The 16,508-nt window shown below is 41.2% G+C and overlaps 1 protein-coding gene across 6 annotated transcripts in view; it reads right to left on the reverse strand.

Moving 5' to 3' along the window:
* The window catches only part of Sncaip (synuclein alpha interacting protein), a 140,036-nt gene that overhangs the window by 64,972 nt on the left and 58,556 nt on the right, over positions 1 to 16,508 (reverse strand). For all 6 annotated transcript variants that reach the window (XM_076912654.1, XM_076912653.1, XM_034518086.2 and 3 more), the window contains exon 2: positions 6,948 to 7,050. In XM_076912654.1, the coding sequence (XP_076768769.1) occupies positions 6,948 to 7,004 (57 nt within the window). In that variant the 5' untranslated portion in view covers positions 7,005 to 7,050. The remainder of the gene's footprint in view (positions 1 to 6,947; positions 7,051 to 16,508) is intronic.

Consider the following 16,508-nt stretch of genomic DNA (forward strand, 5'->3'; position numbering starts at 1 on the left):
TCTTTCTTTCTTTCTTTCTTTCTTTCTTTCTTTCTTTCTTTCTTTCTTTCTTTCTTTCTTTTTTTAGATTATACTAAATGCAGGCTTATTGGGAAGCTGCTCTTGGGTGGGTGAGTTCACTGGCCCCAAAGAAGAAAGCCAGGGAAGTCACCATGGGGAGGAGGGAGAGAGAGGAACAGTGCATGTACAGAAAGAAAAGGAGAGAGAGAGAGAGAGAGAGAGAGAGAGAGAGAGAGAGAGAGAGAGAGAGAGTTCAGTTTCTTTTGTAGACGCTTTACTTTTCCAATCCTCACTTAGGATCCGTCATTTCTGTGGGACAGTCTGCTCTTTCAACACTACATTTCCTCAGGAGACTTAACCTATATCTTGGGTTTTGCCACTATCCCTCCCTAGAGTCATGGCAGACTGTCCACATCTTCCTATAACTGCCCCTCTAATTACATTTCATTAATTAACAAGAATTACTGTAATCAATTCTCTTCTCACATGCATATATATGACTTTTTGCAATGGTTTCTTGTTTTGATTATATTTGTCAAGATTTGAAACAAGTAACAAAATTCTTGTAAGCCTTTAATGCTAGATAGTGTCTGTGGCTGGTATGGAAAAACTCAACAGCTCTTTTTGATCAGTATTAAGAGTAGACTAGAAATGGCTGTACTATAATATTTTATGTAATTGATACAATATGTGGTTGGGCAACATTTGAAGGTCCACATTGGGAAAGCGAGTTTGATAAGAATGACGAAGGGCCTCCTCCTACTGTGAGGAGAGAGCATGGCTGTCAAGAGCCCTCAGTGACCTGTCTAAGGATGACCACCGGGCCCAGTAGAAGTCACCTTCAAAGAGATGGCTACACATGTGACTTCTGGAGGCAAACTGTCCACTTTATGTCCAGACTTCAACATTTTCGTGGTAATCTCAGTTCTTTAATCCCATTGGTAAAACTGAGTAATTTCAATGCCCAAATGGAGTGGGAATGTGAAGATCCTGAGCTAAGAGTGTAAAGCATCGGAATCCTGTCTGGTGTCCAGTAAGTGTTCAACACATGCTAAGTACCATGATTACATTTAGAGTCTCAAAAAACCACTAAAAAGTTAAGCCTACATAATAATAAATATTGAAAAATTGCAAATGATCAAGCAGTTCAAATACACATTTATCTTGTAGTCGGGTAGCTGGCCAGTTGTGGACCTTGTCCAACATCAGTGCTGTCTAGCATCGATGGTGAGTCACGAGTCAATCGTCACCAATAGAGAGACAGCCAAGCACAGTGACTGGTATCTCGATGTGACTTCACATGAAGTTAAACTGACCTTTCACCAGTACAGTACATATGTTACAGTCTATGAAACATAACAGCTTATTTGCTCTTATAAACTCTCTGAGAGTACCAAGTTTATATTATTTTTTTCAAACCTAGAACTGTGCCTGGAACACTGTTGATGTTTAATAAACACTTGCTGACTAGATTGGCAAAATAGTTATCTATGAGCAAGAAGTTTGTATAAATAAGCCGCGTAGCCAGTCTAATAAATACTATGGCAATCTGGCAAGACAAGGACTCTTAGGGCCAAGTTCAGAATAAGAGGAGGCAAATTAAACATTAGCTGCTCTTTAAATTAAAATTAAAATCTAAACTTAAATTAAAAGTGTGGGTGCTCTCTCTTCTTGGGAACCAATCTCTGCTTAAGCTTCTTTCCTGTGGGTGTTTGGTCTAAGATAGGGAAGGGGAGCATGATTCAAGTCTTGAGGCCCACTACATATAACTTCTGGATTCCATGGCTTCTGGATCGGACAATTGCTATTCAATTTCTTGGGAGGTCCTTAGAAAACAACCGAGATAGAGGGCATTTGGTGCTAAAATCAGGAATGTGTTCTTAATACCATGGAGCTAAAGAAGAGGAGTAAGAGACAATTTGGACTTAAATGTAGGACACGGCAAATAAAACACTGCAAAAAACAAACAAACAAACAAACAAACAAAAAAACAAAACATAGTAGTATTCTGATTTCTGCTGAAGCCACATCATACTGACCAAGAAAAGGCTTAAACATAGAAACGAACAGGTTGATTTCTAGGAAGGGCAGGACTTATAGGAACGAGTCCACATATGAAGGTCTTGCTCACCTTCTAAGGAAACTTTAGGTATAATAAATATTAGGGTCTTGCTTGCCTCCATTTTAGTTGATTATATTTCTTTATACTGGGAACCAAGTGACTCACTGCCCAGAAGCAATTACGAGCCCTTTAGTACCAAATGGAGATGATGGCCCGTGAGGTGACTGGTCTACAGTCTACTGCTCCACAAGATACTCCCACCCAACAGGTTTCCTTGTGAAAGTCACAGTACCCCCCCAGAAATCTCACGTCTGTCATCAGTGAAACAGGATGAAAGCAAGACCAGCATCTCACAGAGATGTGAGGCTTGAGCAAAATAGGCTTGACTTCAAAGTCTTTAGTTCTGTGTGTGACAGAGCCTGCATCTGACAGACAGTGGCTGCACGTGATGCTTTACCTATCTGTGGTTTAGCTTCTGCTGTAGTTATTCAGGCCTGGGTAAATACTATTTTCGAGAACTAAAAATTGGCTTTCCTTAATAAGATAAGTATACGATAGTTCGAAGTCCTGGAGGGTTTTGTTTTTGTTTTGATGATAGGGGGCCTGGTTTCTCACACCAATAAAGGGTTCTGTAAACCGGTTTGCAGTGAGAGAAAGGTTTGAGCCTCTGTGTGAGCCCTCCCTCACAGGGTTACAGTTGTCCTCTCATATGGCAGGGTTACAGGGATGTACAGTTTAAGCTTTGCATTTTTATAGAGGAAGCCCATTATTTTCATGTCTGGGGAACTTCAAAATAAGTCGGTTGCCTTCTGTGTTTTGTCTCATTAGATAGAGACAGCAAGTTCTAGTTGTTTTTCTATACAAATATACAGCTTGTGTTTTAATTAAAACAAGAACCAGTTTCATGACCAGAGGGGAAAACCATGAAACAAAAAGCCCAAACTACGTAACTGGGCTATAGTTGGAGGGTAAGGAGGGGAGTTTTAAACCCCAGCATGAGTTTTATAAACATCTTCTCCAAGTGCTGCCTGGACTCTCCACTTCCTCCTGCCTCTTCATCAGGAAAGAAGCAAAAGGCTAGGCAGAGACAGGGGTCTGTTCAATCCAAATACTAAAAGCACACTCATGGGAAACCTCATTTCTCATTGTGTTAGTGAGTTGCACTTGGGCAATGCCTTCTTTTCTGAGTACAGATGTGAATCCTTTTCAGTTAGCCTAACTTTAGTAGCCTTGACAGCCAATGTTTCTCGTTTACCTAAACAGGGCGAGAACACTTGCTTCAAGATTTATGAGTTTGTCTTTAATTTTTCTACATAAAATCATTAACGAACAGTGACACTCTGTCGTGGTTAGGGTATTAAACTGGATTCATACTGAATTATGATAAAATAATCTATTAGGCTGGAGGGTTTGCTAAGTAGAGCTTCTTCAGTTTCAAGTGGGATCAGAACAGACTTGGATTTCTCACCTACTCTACTATCAACATAATCCTCTGTGTAGGAGGCTGTCTTGTACGTTGTACATCCCTGGTCTGCACCCACCAGAGCCAGTAGCATCTTCCTAGTAAGACCATAAAAACTCAGCATCACCAAATGCTCACAGGTGGGAAAGAGGGGCAGAAAAATTGCTGTTGGCTTGAATCACTGCAATAAACTATACTCATCTGGGAGGAAGCAGGAAAGTGCTACAGTGAAAACTGAGCACTCTGGAAACTGTGTTTCTGACTAACTTAGAGATAGGATCTCAATGCTTTAGTGTCCTCATCTGTCAAAAGATGGCTATGGTACAGACTCCATAGAAAAGTGTGATGAAGAAGATGTTGCCTGCCTCATGGGAAGCAATAAGTGTTACTATTATTGTTTCATCAGTGCTACACAATTCACACCTGGTTTAAGTTTTAATTAGGCTGAAGAGCCAACATTAGAGTCCACTTCAAAGGGAAACCTTTGGTAAAGGTACATTCTTACTGATGGAAATCTGAATTTATGGTTCAGAGTGGACAAGTTAGAAAGGCTCAACTCTTGTATAATCCTGTAACCCAATTTGCTAAACAGCTTCAGTTATTGCTTAATACATTTTATCTTTCAAGTAGAGCTTCCTAATTCATCAAAATTATGGGCTGCTGCCAGCTGATTCTTCTGTAAATACAACTGCTCTGTTGTACTTAAAAGAAAATCTTGACACCATGCCTGGTCTTTTCCCTTGAGTTCTTTCTCCACTATTGGTCAGATAAATATTATTGTATTATTCATTGAAACAATAACAAAGGCTACTATTTTAAAGAGTAACTTACTGTGTGCCAAGCTAAGTGTTTCACATATATTATCATTTCACCCAAACATTAAAACAATTTTAAAAGTTAGATGAGCATCTCAGGAAAGAAATTTATATGCTTCAAATCATCCAGCCAATGAAGGGCAGAAGAAGCTAGAAGCCTACGCTGATTGCCTTCAAAGACTGTTTTCTTAAAATACAACCTGGACAGTTGTGTAACGCCTGCCTCAGAGTTTGAGGCAGGAGATCATAAACTCAAGGCCAGCCTGAGCTACATAATGACACTCTGTCTAGGAGCCTAGCATGGCTGTCCTATGACAGGTTCTTCCAGCAGCTGATTGAGACAAACACAGATACTTATAGCTGACAGGGACCCCTATAGAAGAGCTAGGGGAAAGATTGAAGGACCTAAATGGGATGGCAACCCTATAGGAAAACCAACAGTGTCAACTAACCTGGACACTGGGGACCTCCCAGAGACTAAGCCACCAACCAAAAAGCATACAAGGGCTGGTCCAAGGCCCACTGCACACATCTAGCAGAGGAGCCTTGTAGGAGAGGATGTGCCTAATCCTGTAGAGACTTGATACCCCATAAAAGTGGGATACAGGGAGGGACATCCTCTCAGAGGCAAAGGAGTAGGGGAAGGGGTGAAGAACTCTGGGAGGGGGACCAGGAGGGGGCAACACTTGGGATGTAAATAAGTAAAATAATTAAAAAATGATGTTGTCTAACAAAACCAAGGGGATATAATTAAACTGTAGAACACATGCCTAGAATATGTGATTCAGTTGGTTCTGTCCATATCATGGCAAATATACAAAATAATGAACAAACTGCTTGAAACAAAACCAAAAATGAAAACACAAAAAAATCAACTCTCAAACTACAACTTTGACATCAAACCTCAAGAACTACTAAACAACTTTTAATGATAATGCAATTTTTCTTTCTCTCTTCCAACTTTCCAACAAATTTTATACTATCTCTCACATTTTTTGGCTTTCATTCAAATCCAAATCCAAATATTTGTGATATTAAATATCACAAATGAGAGTGATAGTTACAGAAGAATCACATTCTGAACACTTTCTTAAGTCAAGCACAGTGACTGACACACACAAACACACAGATACACACACATACATACACAAACACACACATATACCACACATACACTACACACGAACATACACATGCACAGACACACATACACACAAATACACATAAACACACATGTACACAGACACACACACACACTTGCACACACGCACACAGGCACACACACACATCCACCATGGAAAAGAGGATTCTTACTTCACATTAGTCTGAATAATGAGCAATAAAATTTACCTAGAAGCTAAAGTAGGCTGAATACTGAAGTCATATTTTTCTAGTTCAAAACCAAAGTTGTATGAAAGAGGTGATTTAGCATGTCTATCCCTGCAATCTAACTGTCATACACAGTATTCCTGTTATGCACAGTGTGAATGGAGTACAGCACAGGAATAAACCTTCAGCCAGATTCATGTCAAAGTAAGCCCACTGTTTTGGAGCAACATCCAGTGGTGGCCCAAAGTTCCAGGCTCTGAGATATCAAAGAAAATGAGGTCCGAAGCTGTGAGCTCCTGGGGTGACAGTGCGGACGTGCTGCTGAGTGACAACTGATTCCATGGCTGGAAGGAATCAGATGCAGCACTAGGCAAGTCGTATGTAGACAGTTTGCTCAGCACAAAAGCTTCAATGAATGAAGAAGAGGCCAGGCATGAGTGTTGGAGGGATCTGAGGGACTACTCATCAGCTGAGAGCATTACAGAATGAAAGGACCTCAGAGGTCAGCTGCTTAGGACTTCATCAAATGCCAATATTCCCAAGTGGGCAATATTTTGATTTAGTTTTGATGCTTTCAATGATTGGGAAATTTCCCTTTACTTTAATATTTATTTTTGTTTTGTGTGTGTGTGTGTGTGTGTGTGTGTGTGTGTGTGTGTGTGTGCACGTGTGCACATACTCACTGCAAATGAGTGCAGTGTCCATGGAGGTCAGAAGACACCAGCTGCCCTGGGGCTGGAGTTACACACGGCTGTGAGCCACCTCATATGGCTGCTGGGTACTGAACCAGGTTGTCTGGAAGAGCAGTACTTGTTCTTAGACGCTCAGCCATCCCTCTGGCACCCTTCCTTTATTTTTTATCAAATGTCAAGCTGGTTTCCATGTCTGTTCTTGTGAACGTGATAGAATGCCCGTTGTGATACAGTCATGTAAGGAAACCAGGAATGGGCGTCCGTAGGTTAAATTGTGAACAGGTGCTCAAGCTTTACAAAGAGACTCATCACTAATTTTAAAACAACCTTGGGATTAGGAATAGAATGCTATGCAAGGCTGAGTACCTGGCACTCCTTTCCCCAAAGATCATACACAATTAGGTACTATCTTCTTTTAAACTCAGAGAGCCCCCAACCCAAATCACCCCGTGTCTATTACAGAGCTTATTTTCAGTTCATAAATGTAATTGGAAGAGGTGTGGAAATACAGACGATGCAAAGAAAGTAGCGTGCAAGGGTGAAGGTAGAACACTGTGAAAATTTCGCTTGTAAGTAGTGATACTTACAGAAATGTCATCACTAAAGTCAATTTCATCCAAATCAAGGTATTCAGGGGCTTCCATTATTCTTCTTTGTACATTTTGAGTAAGGTCGAATATTTATAATTTCCTGGGTAAGGCAGAAGCAGAAAAAAAAAAGAGGGCTAAAGGTTAGCTATTTATAACTAAAAGTATTATCTCTACTTGAACAAATAAAACCAGAATAGGCAATTGGGTAATAGCATTGCCGGAGGCACATTTCCTCCCCTCCAAAGCCAGGCTTTGCAGAAAGCCTTGAGCACAGCTCCTTTGGTCCACAGCACCACTCCCCAGGGAGCACCCATAATCCTTTGCTGTACTTGATTTGCACTTATCTTCTCCTGGGCAGTAACTGGGGTCAAAGTTCCCCCCATGATCAATGTTACTTTTCAACAAAGCTCATAGCCTGCTCCCACTGTACCCTGGGTGAACATTTGAACTTTATGGAAAGACAATCTCCTGCAACTGTTAGGGAAACTCCTCAGGTATTTTCTGTGGGTATATCTTTGGTTGCTGTGTACAGAGCAATGAATATTACATCGCCATAGTAATCAGGCCGGTTCAGGACAGATACCAACTAATCAAAAGTAGTGGCTATTTTAGAATCTAGAATTCAACAAGGGAGGTGAGGGAGACAAGGAAGGAGGTGGGGCTGTAAGTCTAGATTTGAATTGAGTCATCACGATGCCCTCTGCCTTAAGCAGCATTGTCTGAGAGTGCAGAGTGACCTGATGCAGTCATTGGAAGGTCCTCAGTCAGCATTTGCCTTGGGGTTGCCTGTGGCAATTCTTTAAGTCTGTCAGGGCAATATACATCACTTGCCACTTCCTTTCCCATCACTTATCATCACCATCGGCAGTGACAGAGGTACCTACACACGGCAGGAACAGAAATGGAGATCTCCTGGTGGTGCCCTGGAGAGCCGTTATCCTCTGTCAGCTCTCAGATACTGAAAAAGGATTGTTTTCTGCAGCATGTCTCTCCTATTACAAATTGTCTTATGCATTCGCATGTGAGAATCATAAACGGTTTGTGCCTGGCTCTTTTGATTCTGTCAGGAAGGTCCCTTGCCGAACGCAAAAAATGACCAGACGTTGAAAGTGCATCTAGACAGATGACAATGAGCTTCTTCATTCAAGATCAAGAGTCTAAGCAGTCTTTTAAGTTTATACTACTGAGAAAGCGTCACATTGTATAGCAATCACTGGCCTGGAACAATGGAGACCAAGTTAGTCTCTATCTTACAATGATTCTCCTGCCTCTGCTTCTTAAGGTTAAGAGCATATGCAATCATTCCTGGCTAGCTGGCTTATTTTCTTAAAAGGGAAGTCTTATTCTAAGCACATCCATTTTAAATATTTTGATCCATCCCCCCTTTTAAGTCATCTATGCTGCAGATGATGATCATACCTCAAACCTATGATCTAATTTATCCTCCCATGTTTCCTCTTCTCTTTCCACCTGCATGTGTCACCTGAAGTCTTAATTACAATACAGAATCACCCAGGGACAGGTAAGGGTGTTGTTTCAAACTCAAATGAAATGATCTATTTGTGATATTGGGATACAGCTCTTCTGAAATTACAGCTTTAAAGAAAAAAAATTGGCATCTATAAAAATAAAATTTAAAACCAGACATCTTGTTATTGATAAAAATCTAAGAAATAGTCAGGAGACAAAGTGCTTTGATGTCAAAGCACATTACTTTCCCTGTAACCATCACAGAATGAATGTTTCAGAGGAAAACATACATCCTTGTGACTTTCCCTTCCCTGCACTCACGGGTGCTGAGACAACCCAGACCGTGGATTTCAGCTCATCAGCTGACAGCCTTCCTTCTAGCTTACATTCTTCCCCCTTGGTCTGCACCCCTACGATGAACTGTGGATCCTCAGGCCATTTCTATGGCTTCAGTGAAAGAAAGACACATTGATGACAGTATGTCATGACCAGGTAACACCAGCCAGTCACACCCTAAGCCTTTCTTGGATGGATCATAACCACTGTAATTAAAATGACGCAAAATTATCCAGGCCTGTGGCCAGCAAAGGAGAAAAAAATTGAGAGATTTGAGATAAGATTGTTTTTATGCTTATCATAATTATACCATTTTATAGCAAGATGGTCCAGAACAGGACAGTAAGGTACCAGCATAGAGAACACAGACATATAAAGAAACAATGAAGAGAGACTACACTAGAGCTGGGAACTAGAGATCTTTAAGTTCACAGAAATACAAGACCAAACACAAATCGCAGATGAATATGCCTTAGGCAACTCAATTAGCATGTAGTTACTGAGTCCATCTTGGTGTTCTGACAGAAGAAAGGGCAATGTTCATGTAAATGTAGCCAAGCCAGCAGAATGAAACTGGTGGATGATATGAATTGTCACATCAAAGCAAAAATACAACTTTTATATTTGTCCTTAGAGGGTGGAGGTACGATTTTCTAAACTCTGCAGGCCAGAAGAGAGTACAGCTCTGCATCTGGAACATTCCGTTGCTTCTTAGAGAGAGCCAGCTCCCTTAAGAAGGCTCATTTTGTCTGTAACCCAGTTCCTTTTCTGTGGCTTCACAACTTCTCTCTCTCAAGGGGTCGCTCCAAGTATATTTACATCATCACCGCTAATGTGTGGAAATCCCCACAGTTTATCAGCCCTGGTCACTGAAAAGTGGTCTTTTTAGTTGTCCCTGTGGGCACTATTGGTTCTCTCTCCTTTCCCATGTGCCTTTCCACTGGTATCAGCATCCCCCCTTTGAGATGTTGGGGGTTGGGGATGGTGCTCTGTCTAGGCAGCTGCTTCAAAGGATGACACAAGAAAAGGTAAGCTGGAGTCTGGCTGATGCTTCTGTTCTATCCCATAGCCCCCTTCCATTCACCCAGCTTGGAACCCAGAGCCCCCTTTCCCAACTGACGACATATATTCCCTAACAGAAAGTCCAACTACATGGGGTACACACTGGAGATCCATGAGCCAAGGGCAAGTCTGTTCCACAGGTGGGATTTGTTTGATTTCTTTAAAAAAATAAAAATAAAAATAAAAATGTGAGAGTCTTACAAAAAAAAGAAAAAAAAAAAAAGCAAAACAAATTCAGTAACAAATGAATTGCCAACTTGTAGACCTTGGGTGACTTCCCATGAAATTATTTATTTTTGCTTTTGCTTTAATAATATTTAAAGTCTTGCCTTGGCTACATGGGTCCAAATTCCCAGTAGCCATGGTGGAATGGCAGATGCTCATGGGGCCTACTAAGTTGTATACTCCAGTTCAGCAGACCCCTCCTAGGCTTCTCTGCTCAGGCCTGGCATGTAGTATATTTAAATTTGGACCTTAGATGACATATTGCAGAATGGAATGGGGTTTTAAACAGTATGTATCACTACTACCTTCAGGTATTTTTTGAGTTGGTGGCTCCTGCCAAGACTGTTGACTTCATTCGTCTTCTAAGACTGAGTGTGTTGTACTCTGAACGTTTTGAAAGGCATGCCACACCAGCAACACATTTTTTAATTTAATAAACAAGCGACTGGCAAGTCACCATTTGTGTTTCACAGTCTCCAGTATTAGAGAAAGAAAAACCTTTGCAAACATAATAAAAAGTTACGAGGTACAGATTATGTTTCCTCCCCTTTACAACTGGAGGATGGAAGGGTCTTGCTTTCTTCTGACTGGTGTGGGTTTACATGGTCTGGGCAAAGGGGGAGGAAGACAGTAAGCCACACCAAATGCAAGCACAGTAAAAGATTCCAAAGCCTTCCTCTCTCTGGTCTATAGTGGCAGCTTAGCTTCAAGTGAGTTACCCCTACCCAGTCTGCCAAGATCAGGCTTTCAGGTCTCCAGAAAGCGCAGGTCAGCTTTAAACCTTTGTATGCAATTTCAGTTACTGTGACTCACATGTGGACTCCTTAGGCCCCAGTAATTCTCAACCTGTGAGTCGCAACCCCCTTGGCAAACTTCTGTCTCCAAAATTATTTATGAGTCACAACAGTTACAAAATTGAAGTTATGAAGTAGCAATGAAAATAATTTTATGGTTGGGGGGGGCTCAGCACAAAATGAGGGTCACAGCATCAGGAAGGTTGAGAACTACTGAGTGCTGCTTTAGGATCTCAGGGCTTCATCCCTTCCCCCCTCCTTTTTTTTTTTTTTTTTTTTTTTTTTTTTTTTTTTTTTTAATAGCACCAGACATCATCATCCCCAACCCTTGAAAGTTACTGTCATTTGATCACTTTCGGTTTCCTAGAGGCATTTGCTTGTATTGAAGCCCTCTTGCCCACAGTGAATATCTCTGTATATCTCGATCCTTTAGTGGAGTGTTGTCAAGTGACTGAAACAGTCCCAGTTCAGACCCCACTGAGCTTTTAATCTCTGGTCACTATATTGTTTTCCATGCAGGCATGTCTGCTGCATGTATGAAAAGACTCGTCTTTCTGAAGTTTAGGAGAGAAGATGCAAGTTGGGCAGGGTAAAAAAAGAAAGAAAATAAATTTGAATAGTTTAGCTCTTCCACTTGAGGACAAAAATTGTTACAACAAGAAGGAAAATATTCAGATATGGGAGATATAGCCAGGTAGTCAAGGCTTGCATGCTCCCTAGAAGCTGCTGGGGACATCCTGGTCCTCTTCTTTGGATGAGCCCAAGGGATTGGAAGACAACTTTACTCAACCTTCAAACTGAGGCTTGGCTTTGGAAGTGCGGAGTGAAATGAGAAGCCCACTCTGAGGAGGTCTGTGGGAGCCTGCTGCCTCTCAGAGTACCCTTAGCTGAGAAAATCTCTCCAGTGCTAGAGGATCTGTCAGTGGTCATTTCCCATGAGGTCACCTCAGTGATGGCTCCACTACTCCCATAAGCTAGGAGAAAAGTGGAAGTATCAAGGAGTCAAATGTGATGATAAAAAGTAGGCAGGTCATTAGAACAGTACTCTATCCTTGTTTTATGATTTGTGGAGGTGTGTGTGTGTGTGTGTGTATGTACGACTTGCAGACAGACTCTGAAAAAGTCATTCCAAATGAAGACTTGCAAAAAGCTGGCAGGTAATGGCAGTATGGGTGGAAAAACCTCCGAGTGGCCAACAGAATCTCTTTGAGGAACTGCACTCGTGGTAATACACACATTCTAGTGTGCTTGGCTCATAAAAGGCACATTGATTTGTGACTACACTCACACATCACATAAATTGCTCTACCAAAATTCTTTTGAAAATGTATTGCCTCACTCCATTTAGAAAGAGTTTGTGTGGAGTCATTCTGAGGGCTGGAATTACACACATTTCTTCTCTCCTGTCAAAGTCTCCATTCCTACTTTTACACACATATATTATGAGGCCGGGTAATTAAAAATAAGCTGGGCCTGTCAACATATATGAGCAGAATACGCTGAGCAGTGAGGTAACTTCGGTTGATTTGCATGGAGACTCACTTCTTCACCCTGTAATCCACTAACACGTGGGAAAAAGATCACCACTCCCTCCATTCCCCGAGCTCCTGCCAAATTTATACTCAGATACATTTTCAAGTTGCAAGCCTGCATACAGACACTGTGTTTACATTGTTCAATATAAGAACTAAATAAATATTACAAATGAAGACCTGGAAGGCTTGGGTAGAAATGTCCCCAGTTGGCTCTGTGGCTTGGCTGGCAAAAAAGCAACCGATTCCAAATGTTAGATTCAGTTTCTTTTTCATTCTTTGATTCAACAGTGGCCAGAAGCATGGCAGTTGCTAAATGCCTACTCTTGAAGCAGATAAATGATAGAGGCAACACATTTCTACCAGAAAGAGACAGTGCAAGGAGTGCCAGGAAGCACATCTGAGGAACAGAAGGAGAGCACAGACCTGGGGTCTCCCCAGTTCTTCTCTTATGAAACAGTCTGAACGTACATGCTGGATAGGACCACATGCTCCACATGAAGATGAAACACACAGTTCAAGAGAAAGCAAGCCAGAAAGCAAGGCATCTCAGTCTACTGTGGTGCTCACTGTGGTAAATGAATGTACATGTACTGGAGTCTGGATCCTGGGGATGGAAAGGTCTGTCTGGTGCTGATGAGAGTTAGGCAAAAATGAAGGAGTCTTGTGAAAGTCATAGAATGGGCACAAAGGCCTGCAAATGAGAATTGAGAAGGGGAATTTCCAAGAGAGGGTGAATCTCACACTGACCTCTGTAGTTTTCCTTTCAGCAAGACACTTGAAGGGTGAGAAAGAGACCTGGGTGATAGACAGGAGTGACTATGGGAGGATTTCCAAGCCCAGTGTGTTCTTAGGACATCAAGTTTTCTGGCATGTTTGGAAAACTACAGTTGAGTATTTTGATAGCAAACAAAAGACATCCGTATAACAGACTAAGGGTGCTGCCCGGGAGAGGGTTCTGTAGGCTGTGCTCAAAACAAGATGGGAAGAAAACTGCAGGGAGGTCTAGGACTGGGCTAGGGTGTGTGTGTGTGTGTGTGTGTGTGTGTGTGTGTGTGTGTGTGTGTGTGATATGTGATGTGTGTGTATGTGTGTGCTACATATGTGTGTGTAGTATGTGTGTGAATGTATGAGAGTGTGGTGTGTGTGGTACATGTATGTGTGTGAATGTGTGACTATGGTACATGTATGTGTGAGTGTGAATGTGTGTGAATGTGGCGTGTTTGGTACTTGTGTGGGGGTGTACGTGTGTGTACATATGTATGAGTGCATGTTGTGCACTTGTGCATGCATACAGAGGCTAGAAGACATCAGGGGTTCTGCTCTCTCACTCTCTAGTCTTCTGAGACAAAGTCTCTCACTGAGCTGATAGCTAGGCTGGTAGACAGTAAGCCCCAGAGATCCTCCTGTCTCCACTGTCGATGGCACTGGGTTTACAGGCTTGCATCACCACACTAATCCTTTAATGGGTACTGGAAATCCAAATTGAGGTTCTCTCACACTTGTGCAATAAGCTTTCTTACCTTCAAACCTTCTCCGGAGCCTATAGGGTTGGATGATTTTTTTACATATATTCTCTAACACTTTGTTAGAACTCCAAACATCTTTAAAATTTCCACTATGGAGATAAAGAACGAGAGGTTTGGAACAGTTACATAATGCCTCATAGGCACACAGTCAAAAGTGTAAATTTTAAGCCAAGCATCATGCTGCACCCTCCACACCCTCATCAAGTTCTTGCTAAAATGTAGACCTGAAAGTAACCCTGCCTCTGCTTCAACCACTTTCTGCTCCCAAATCACCTTCCATATGTTTAATGTGACTTTATTTTTGATAGTTCTGTGAGCAAAGGAAACATTGTGAATTCTGAGCTGTATTTATGCCCTTCCAATTTTAAAGATGGCAAAACTCAGGAACATCATGGCCAAGGTTTGGTATCACAAAGTCAAAAGAAGGGCAGTCAACACAAATCACTTCCTGCCAAAAGGTTCAGGTTCTCAACTGTCCTGGGCTGCCCTGAAACATGGCTATGCTTTGAGCTGTCTTGATTAGAATCCCATAACATAGTTCCATCCCTGGATTTTATTGCTGTGAGTGTTCAAGAACCGTAACACCTAGTGAGTTAGTCATCTTTCCTTTCCCATGGATCCTAAGTAGAAAGCCAGATGTGATCATTACTGCCATCAAGAAGGACAGAAGTCTGTTGAACACCTTATACCCACTACTAGTATGTGAGACATCATATCCCACCATCATTTTGTTGGTTTAGTAGTTCAGCTTCATCTTTAAGAAAATGTTAGATTTATGACAATCATTTTTTTTTCACAATGGGTGAACTTACAAAATTCATGGCCCACAAAAATATGTGTTTTACTAATGACATTGAGAATCTTATTATGAATGTATTTAACCTACAGAATAAAACTCCAAGTTAGACCTACCATTAAGTGCTATAAAGTGTCACACTGAAGCCACTGGTGCATTTGCTAATGTGCTGACTTGAAAATAATTGTTTCTGATTGCCAATGAATTACTATTTTATCACACAACTAAGATCTATTGGTTTTACAATGTCTGAATATTTTATATTATATCTTATTGAAAAGGTAATTAAGATAGCACTGTAGTAGTAGAACTCTTGCTAGAGATCAGGATTTCTCTTATAAATCTCTGTAGATAATGGTCTTTCTTTCTCTCTCTCTTTCTTTCTTTCTTTCTTTCTTTCTTTCTTTCTTTCTTTCTTTCAACAGTTTTAACTCTTGACTTAACAGTTTAAAATTGTTGCCTATGATCTGGCTATTAATTTGTGGTTTTTGAAACAAAATACTAAGAATCAGCTAACTTACACTAAATCATTAGTGATGGGGAAAGACTAGTTTTAACTTTAGGGTAGATAAATTCTTTTGGATCTGTATTGTGTCTGCACATGGGATGTAAGATGACTATTATATTTAAAATACCTTTTGAAGATGGAAAGATTCCATGTTCACAGTAGCTGCACCAAAGAAGGTTAAAAAAAAACAAAAAACAAATAAAAACCACCACCACCACCAACAACAACAACAACAAAAATCACACAGACTCACAGCAAAAGAAAAAACATGTTTAGTTCCTGGGGTCACTTTTTGTGAAGATATAGGTTAGGATGAAGTAAGACAAAATAAGGGAGGAAGAGAGCTTGTGGTTGGGCAATTCTTCTCTTCTACAGCAGAACTAAGAGATACCTCAAGCAAGAAAAACAAACATGCACAACATCCTTGTCTCTTTCAAAAATCTAATAACCAGTACACATAAGAAATATTTGACTTCCTGAGTATGTCTTAGCCTCCAAGAAAGAGCCTCTGAAAGTTGAGGCTGAGAAAAGACTTGGTGTCTAATGACACACTGAATGACCTAGAATAGAGCAGGGTACTTTGTGTGACCAAAGTGATCCTAGCAAGAAACTGGTCAGCCAGAAGTCTGGTAGGAGCCATAAGAGAGATAAGTTGAGAATCCTGTATTTAGTCAGAGAAAGATGCTGTGCGGTCAGAGATGAAGTCAGGAAATACCTCCAAAGTTCTCCCAACAGTCCTGAGCCACTAAACATACAGCCTTGACAGTGTCTGACTGTCAGTTCTCTCTTATCCTCATCTATGAAGTCTAGATCCCAGCAAGAATTTGACAGGACAAGGAGCGAACAAGAGTTTTAAGATGAAAATTATTTTAAAGAGTGGACTACATAGGCCATTCAGGAAACAAGATTTTCCATTGTAGAGGAAACTTAACTCCACAAGGACATAACCATTATCAAATGAGGCCAAATCTAGATGAAAATACCCGGGAAGGGGAAGAAGAAGGAGAAGAAAAAGAAAGGAGGAAGAAGAAGAGGAGGAGGAGGAAGAGAAGGAGGGAGAGGAGGAAGAGGAGGAGGGGGAGGAGAGAAGGAAGGAGGAAGAAGAGGAGGAGGAAGAAGAAGAGAAGCAGCAGCAGCAGCAGCAGCAGCAGCAGCAGCAGCAGCAGCAGCAGCAGCATTGCTAGCTCTGGGAAGTTGAGCTGGGCCTAAGCCAGTCATGTTTTGTTCTGGTTTCTGGACAGAACTGTGGAATGATCTGGAAACTTGATTCTGAGAAACTGTGAGAAACCATTCAAATCCAAGTTTG

The sequence above is a fragment of the Arvicanthis niloticus genome, chromosome 14 (genome assembly GCF_011762505.2).
Source record: "Arvicanthis niloticus isolate mArvNil1 chromosome 14, mArvNil1.pat.X, whole genome shotgun sequence".
Lineage (NCBI taxonomy): Eukaryota > Metazoa > Chordata > Mammalia > Rodentia > Muridae > Arvicanthis > Arvicanthis niloticus.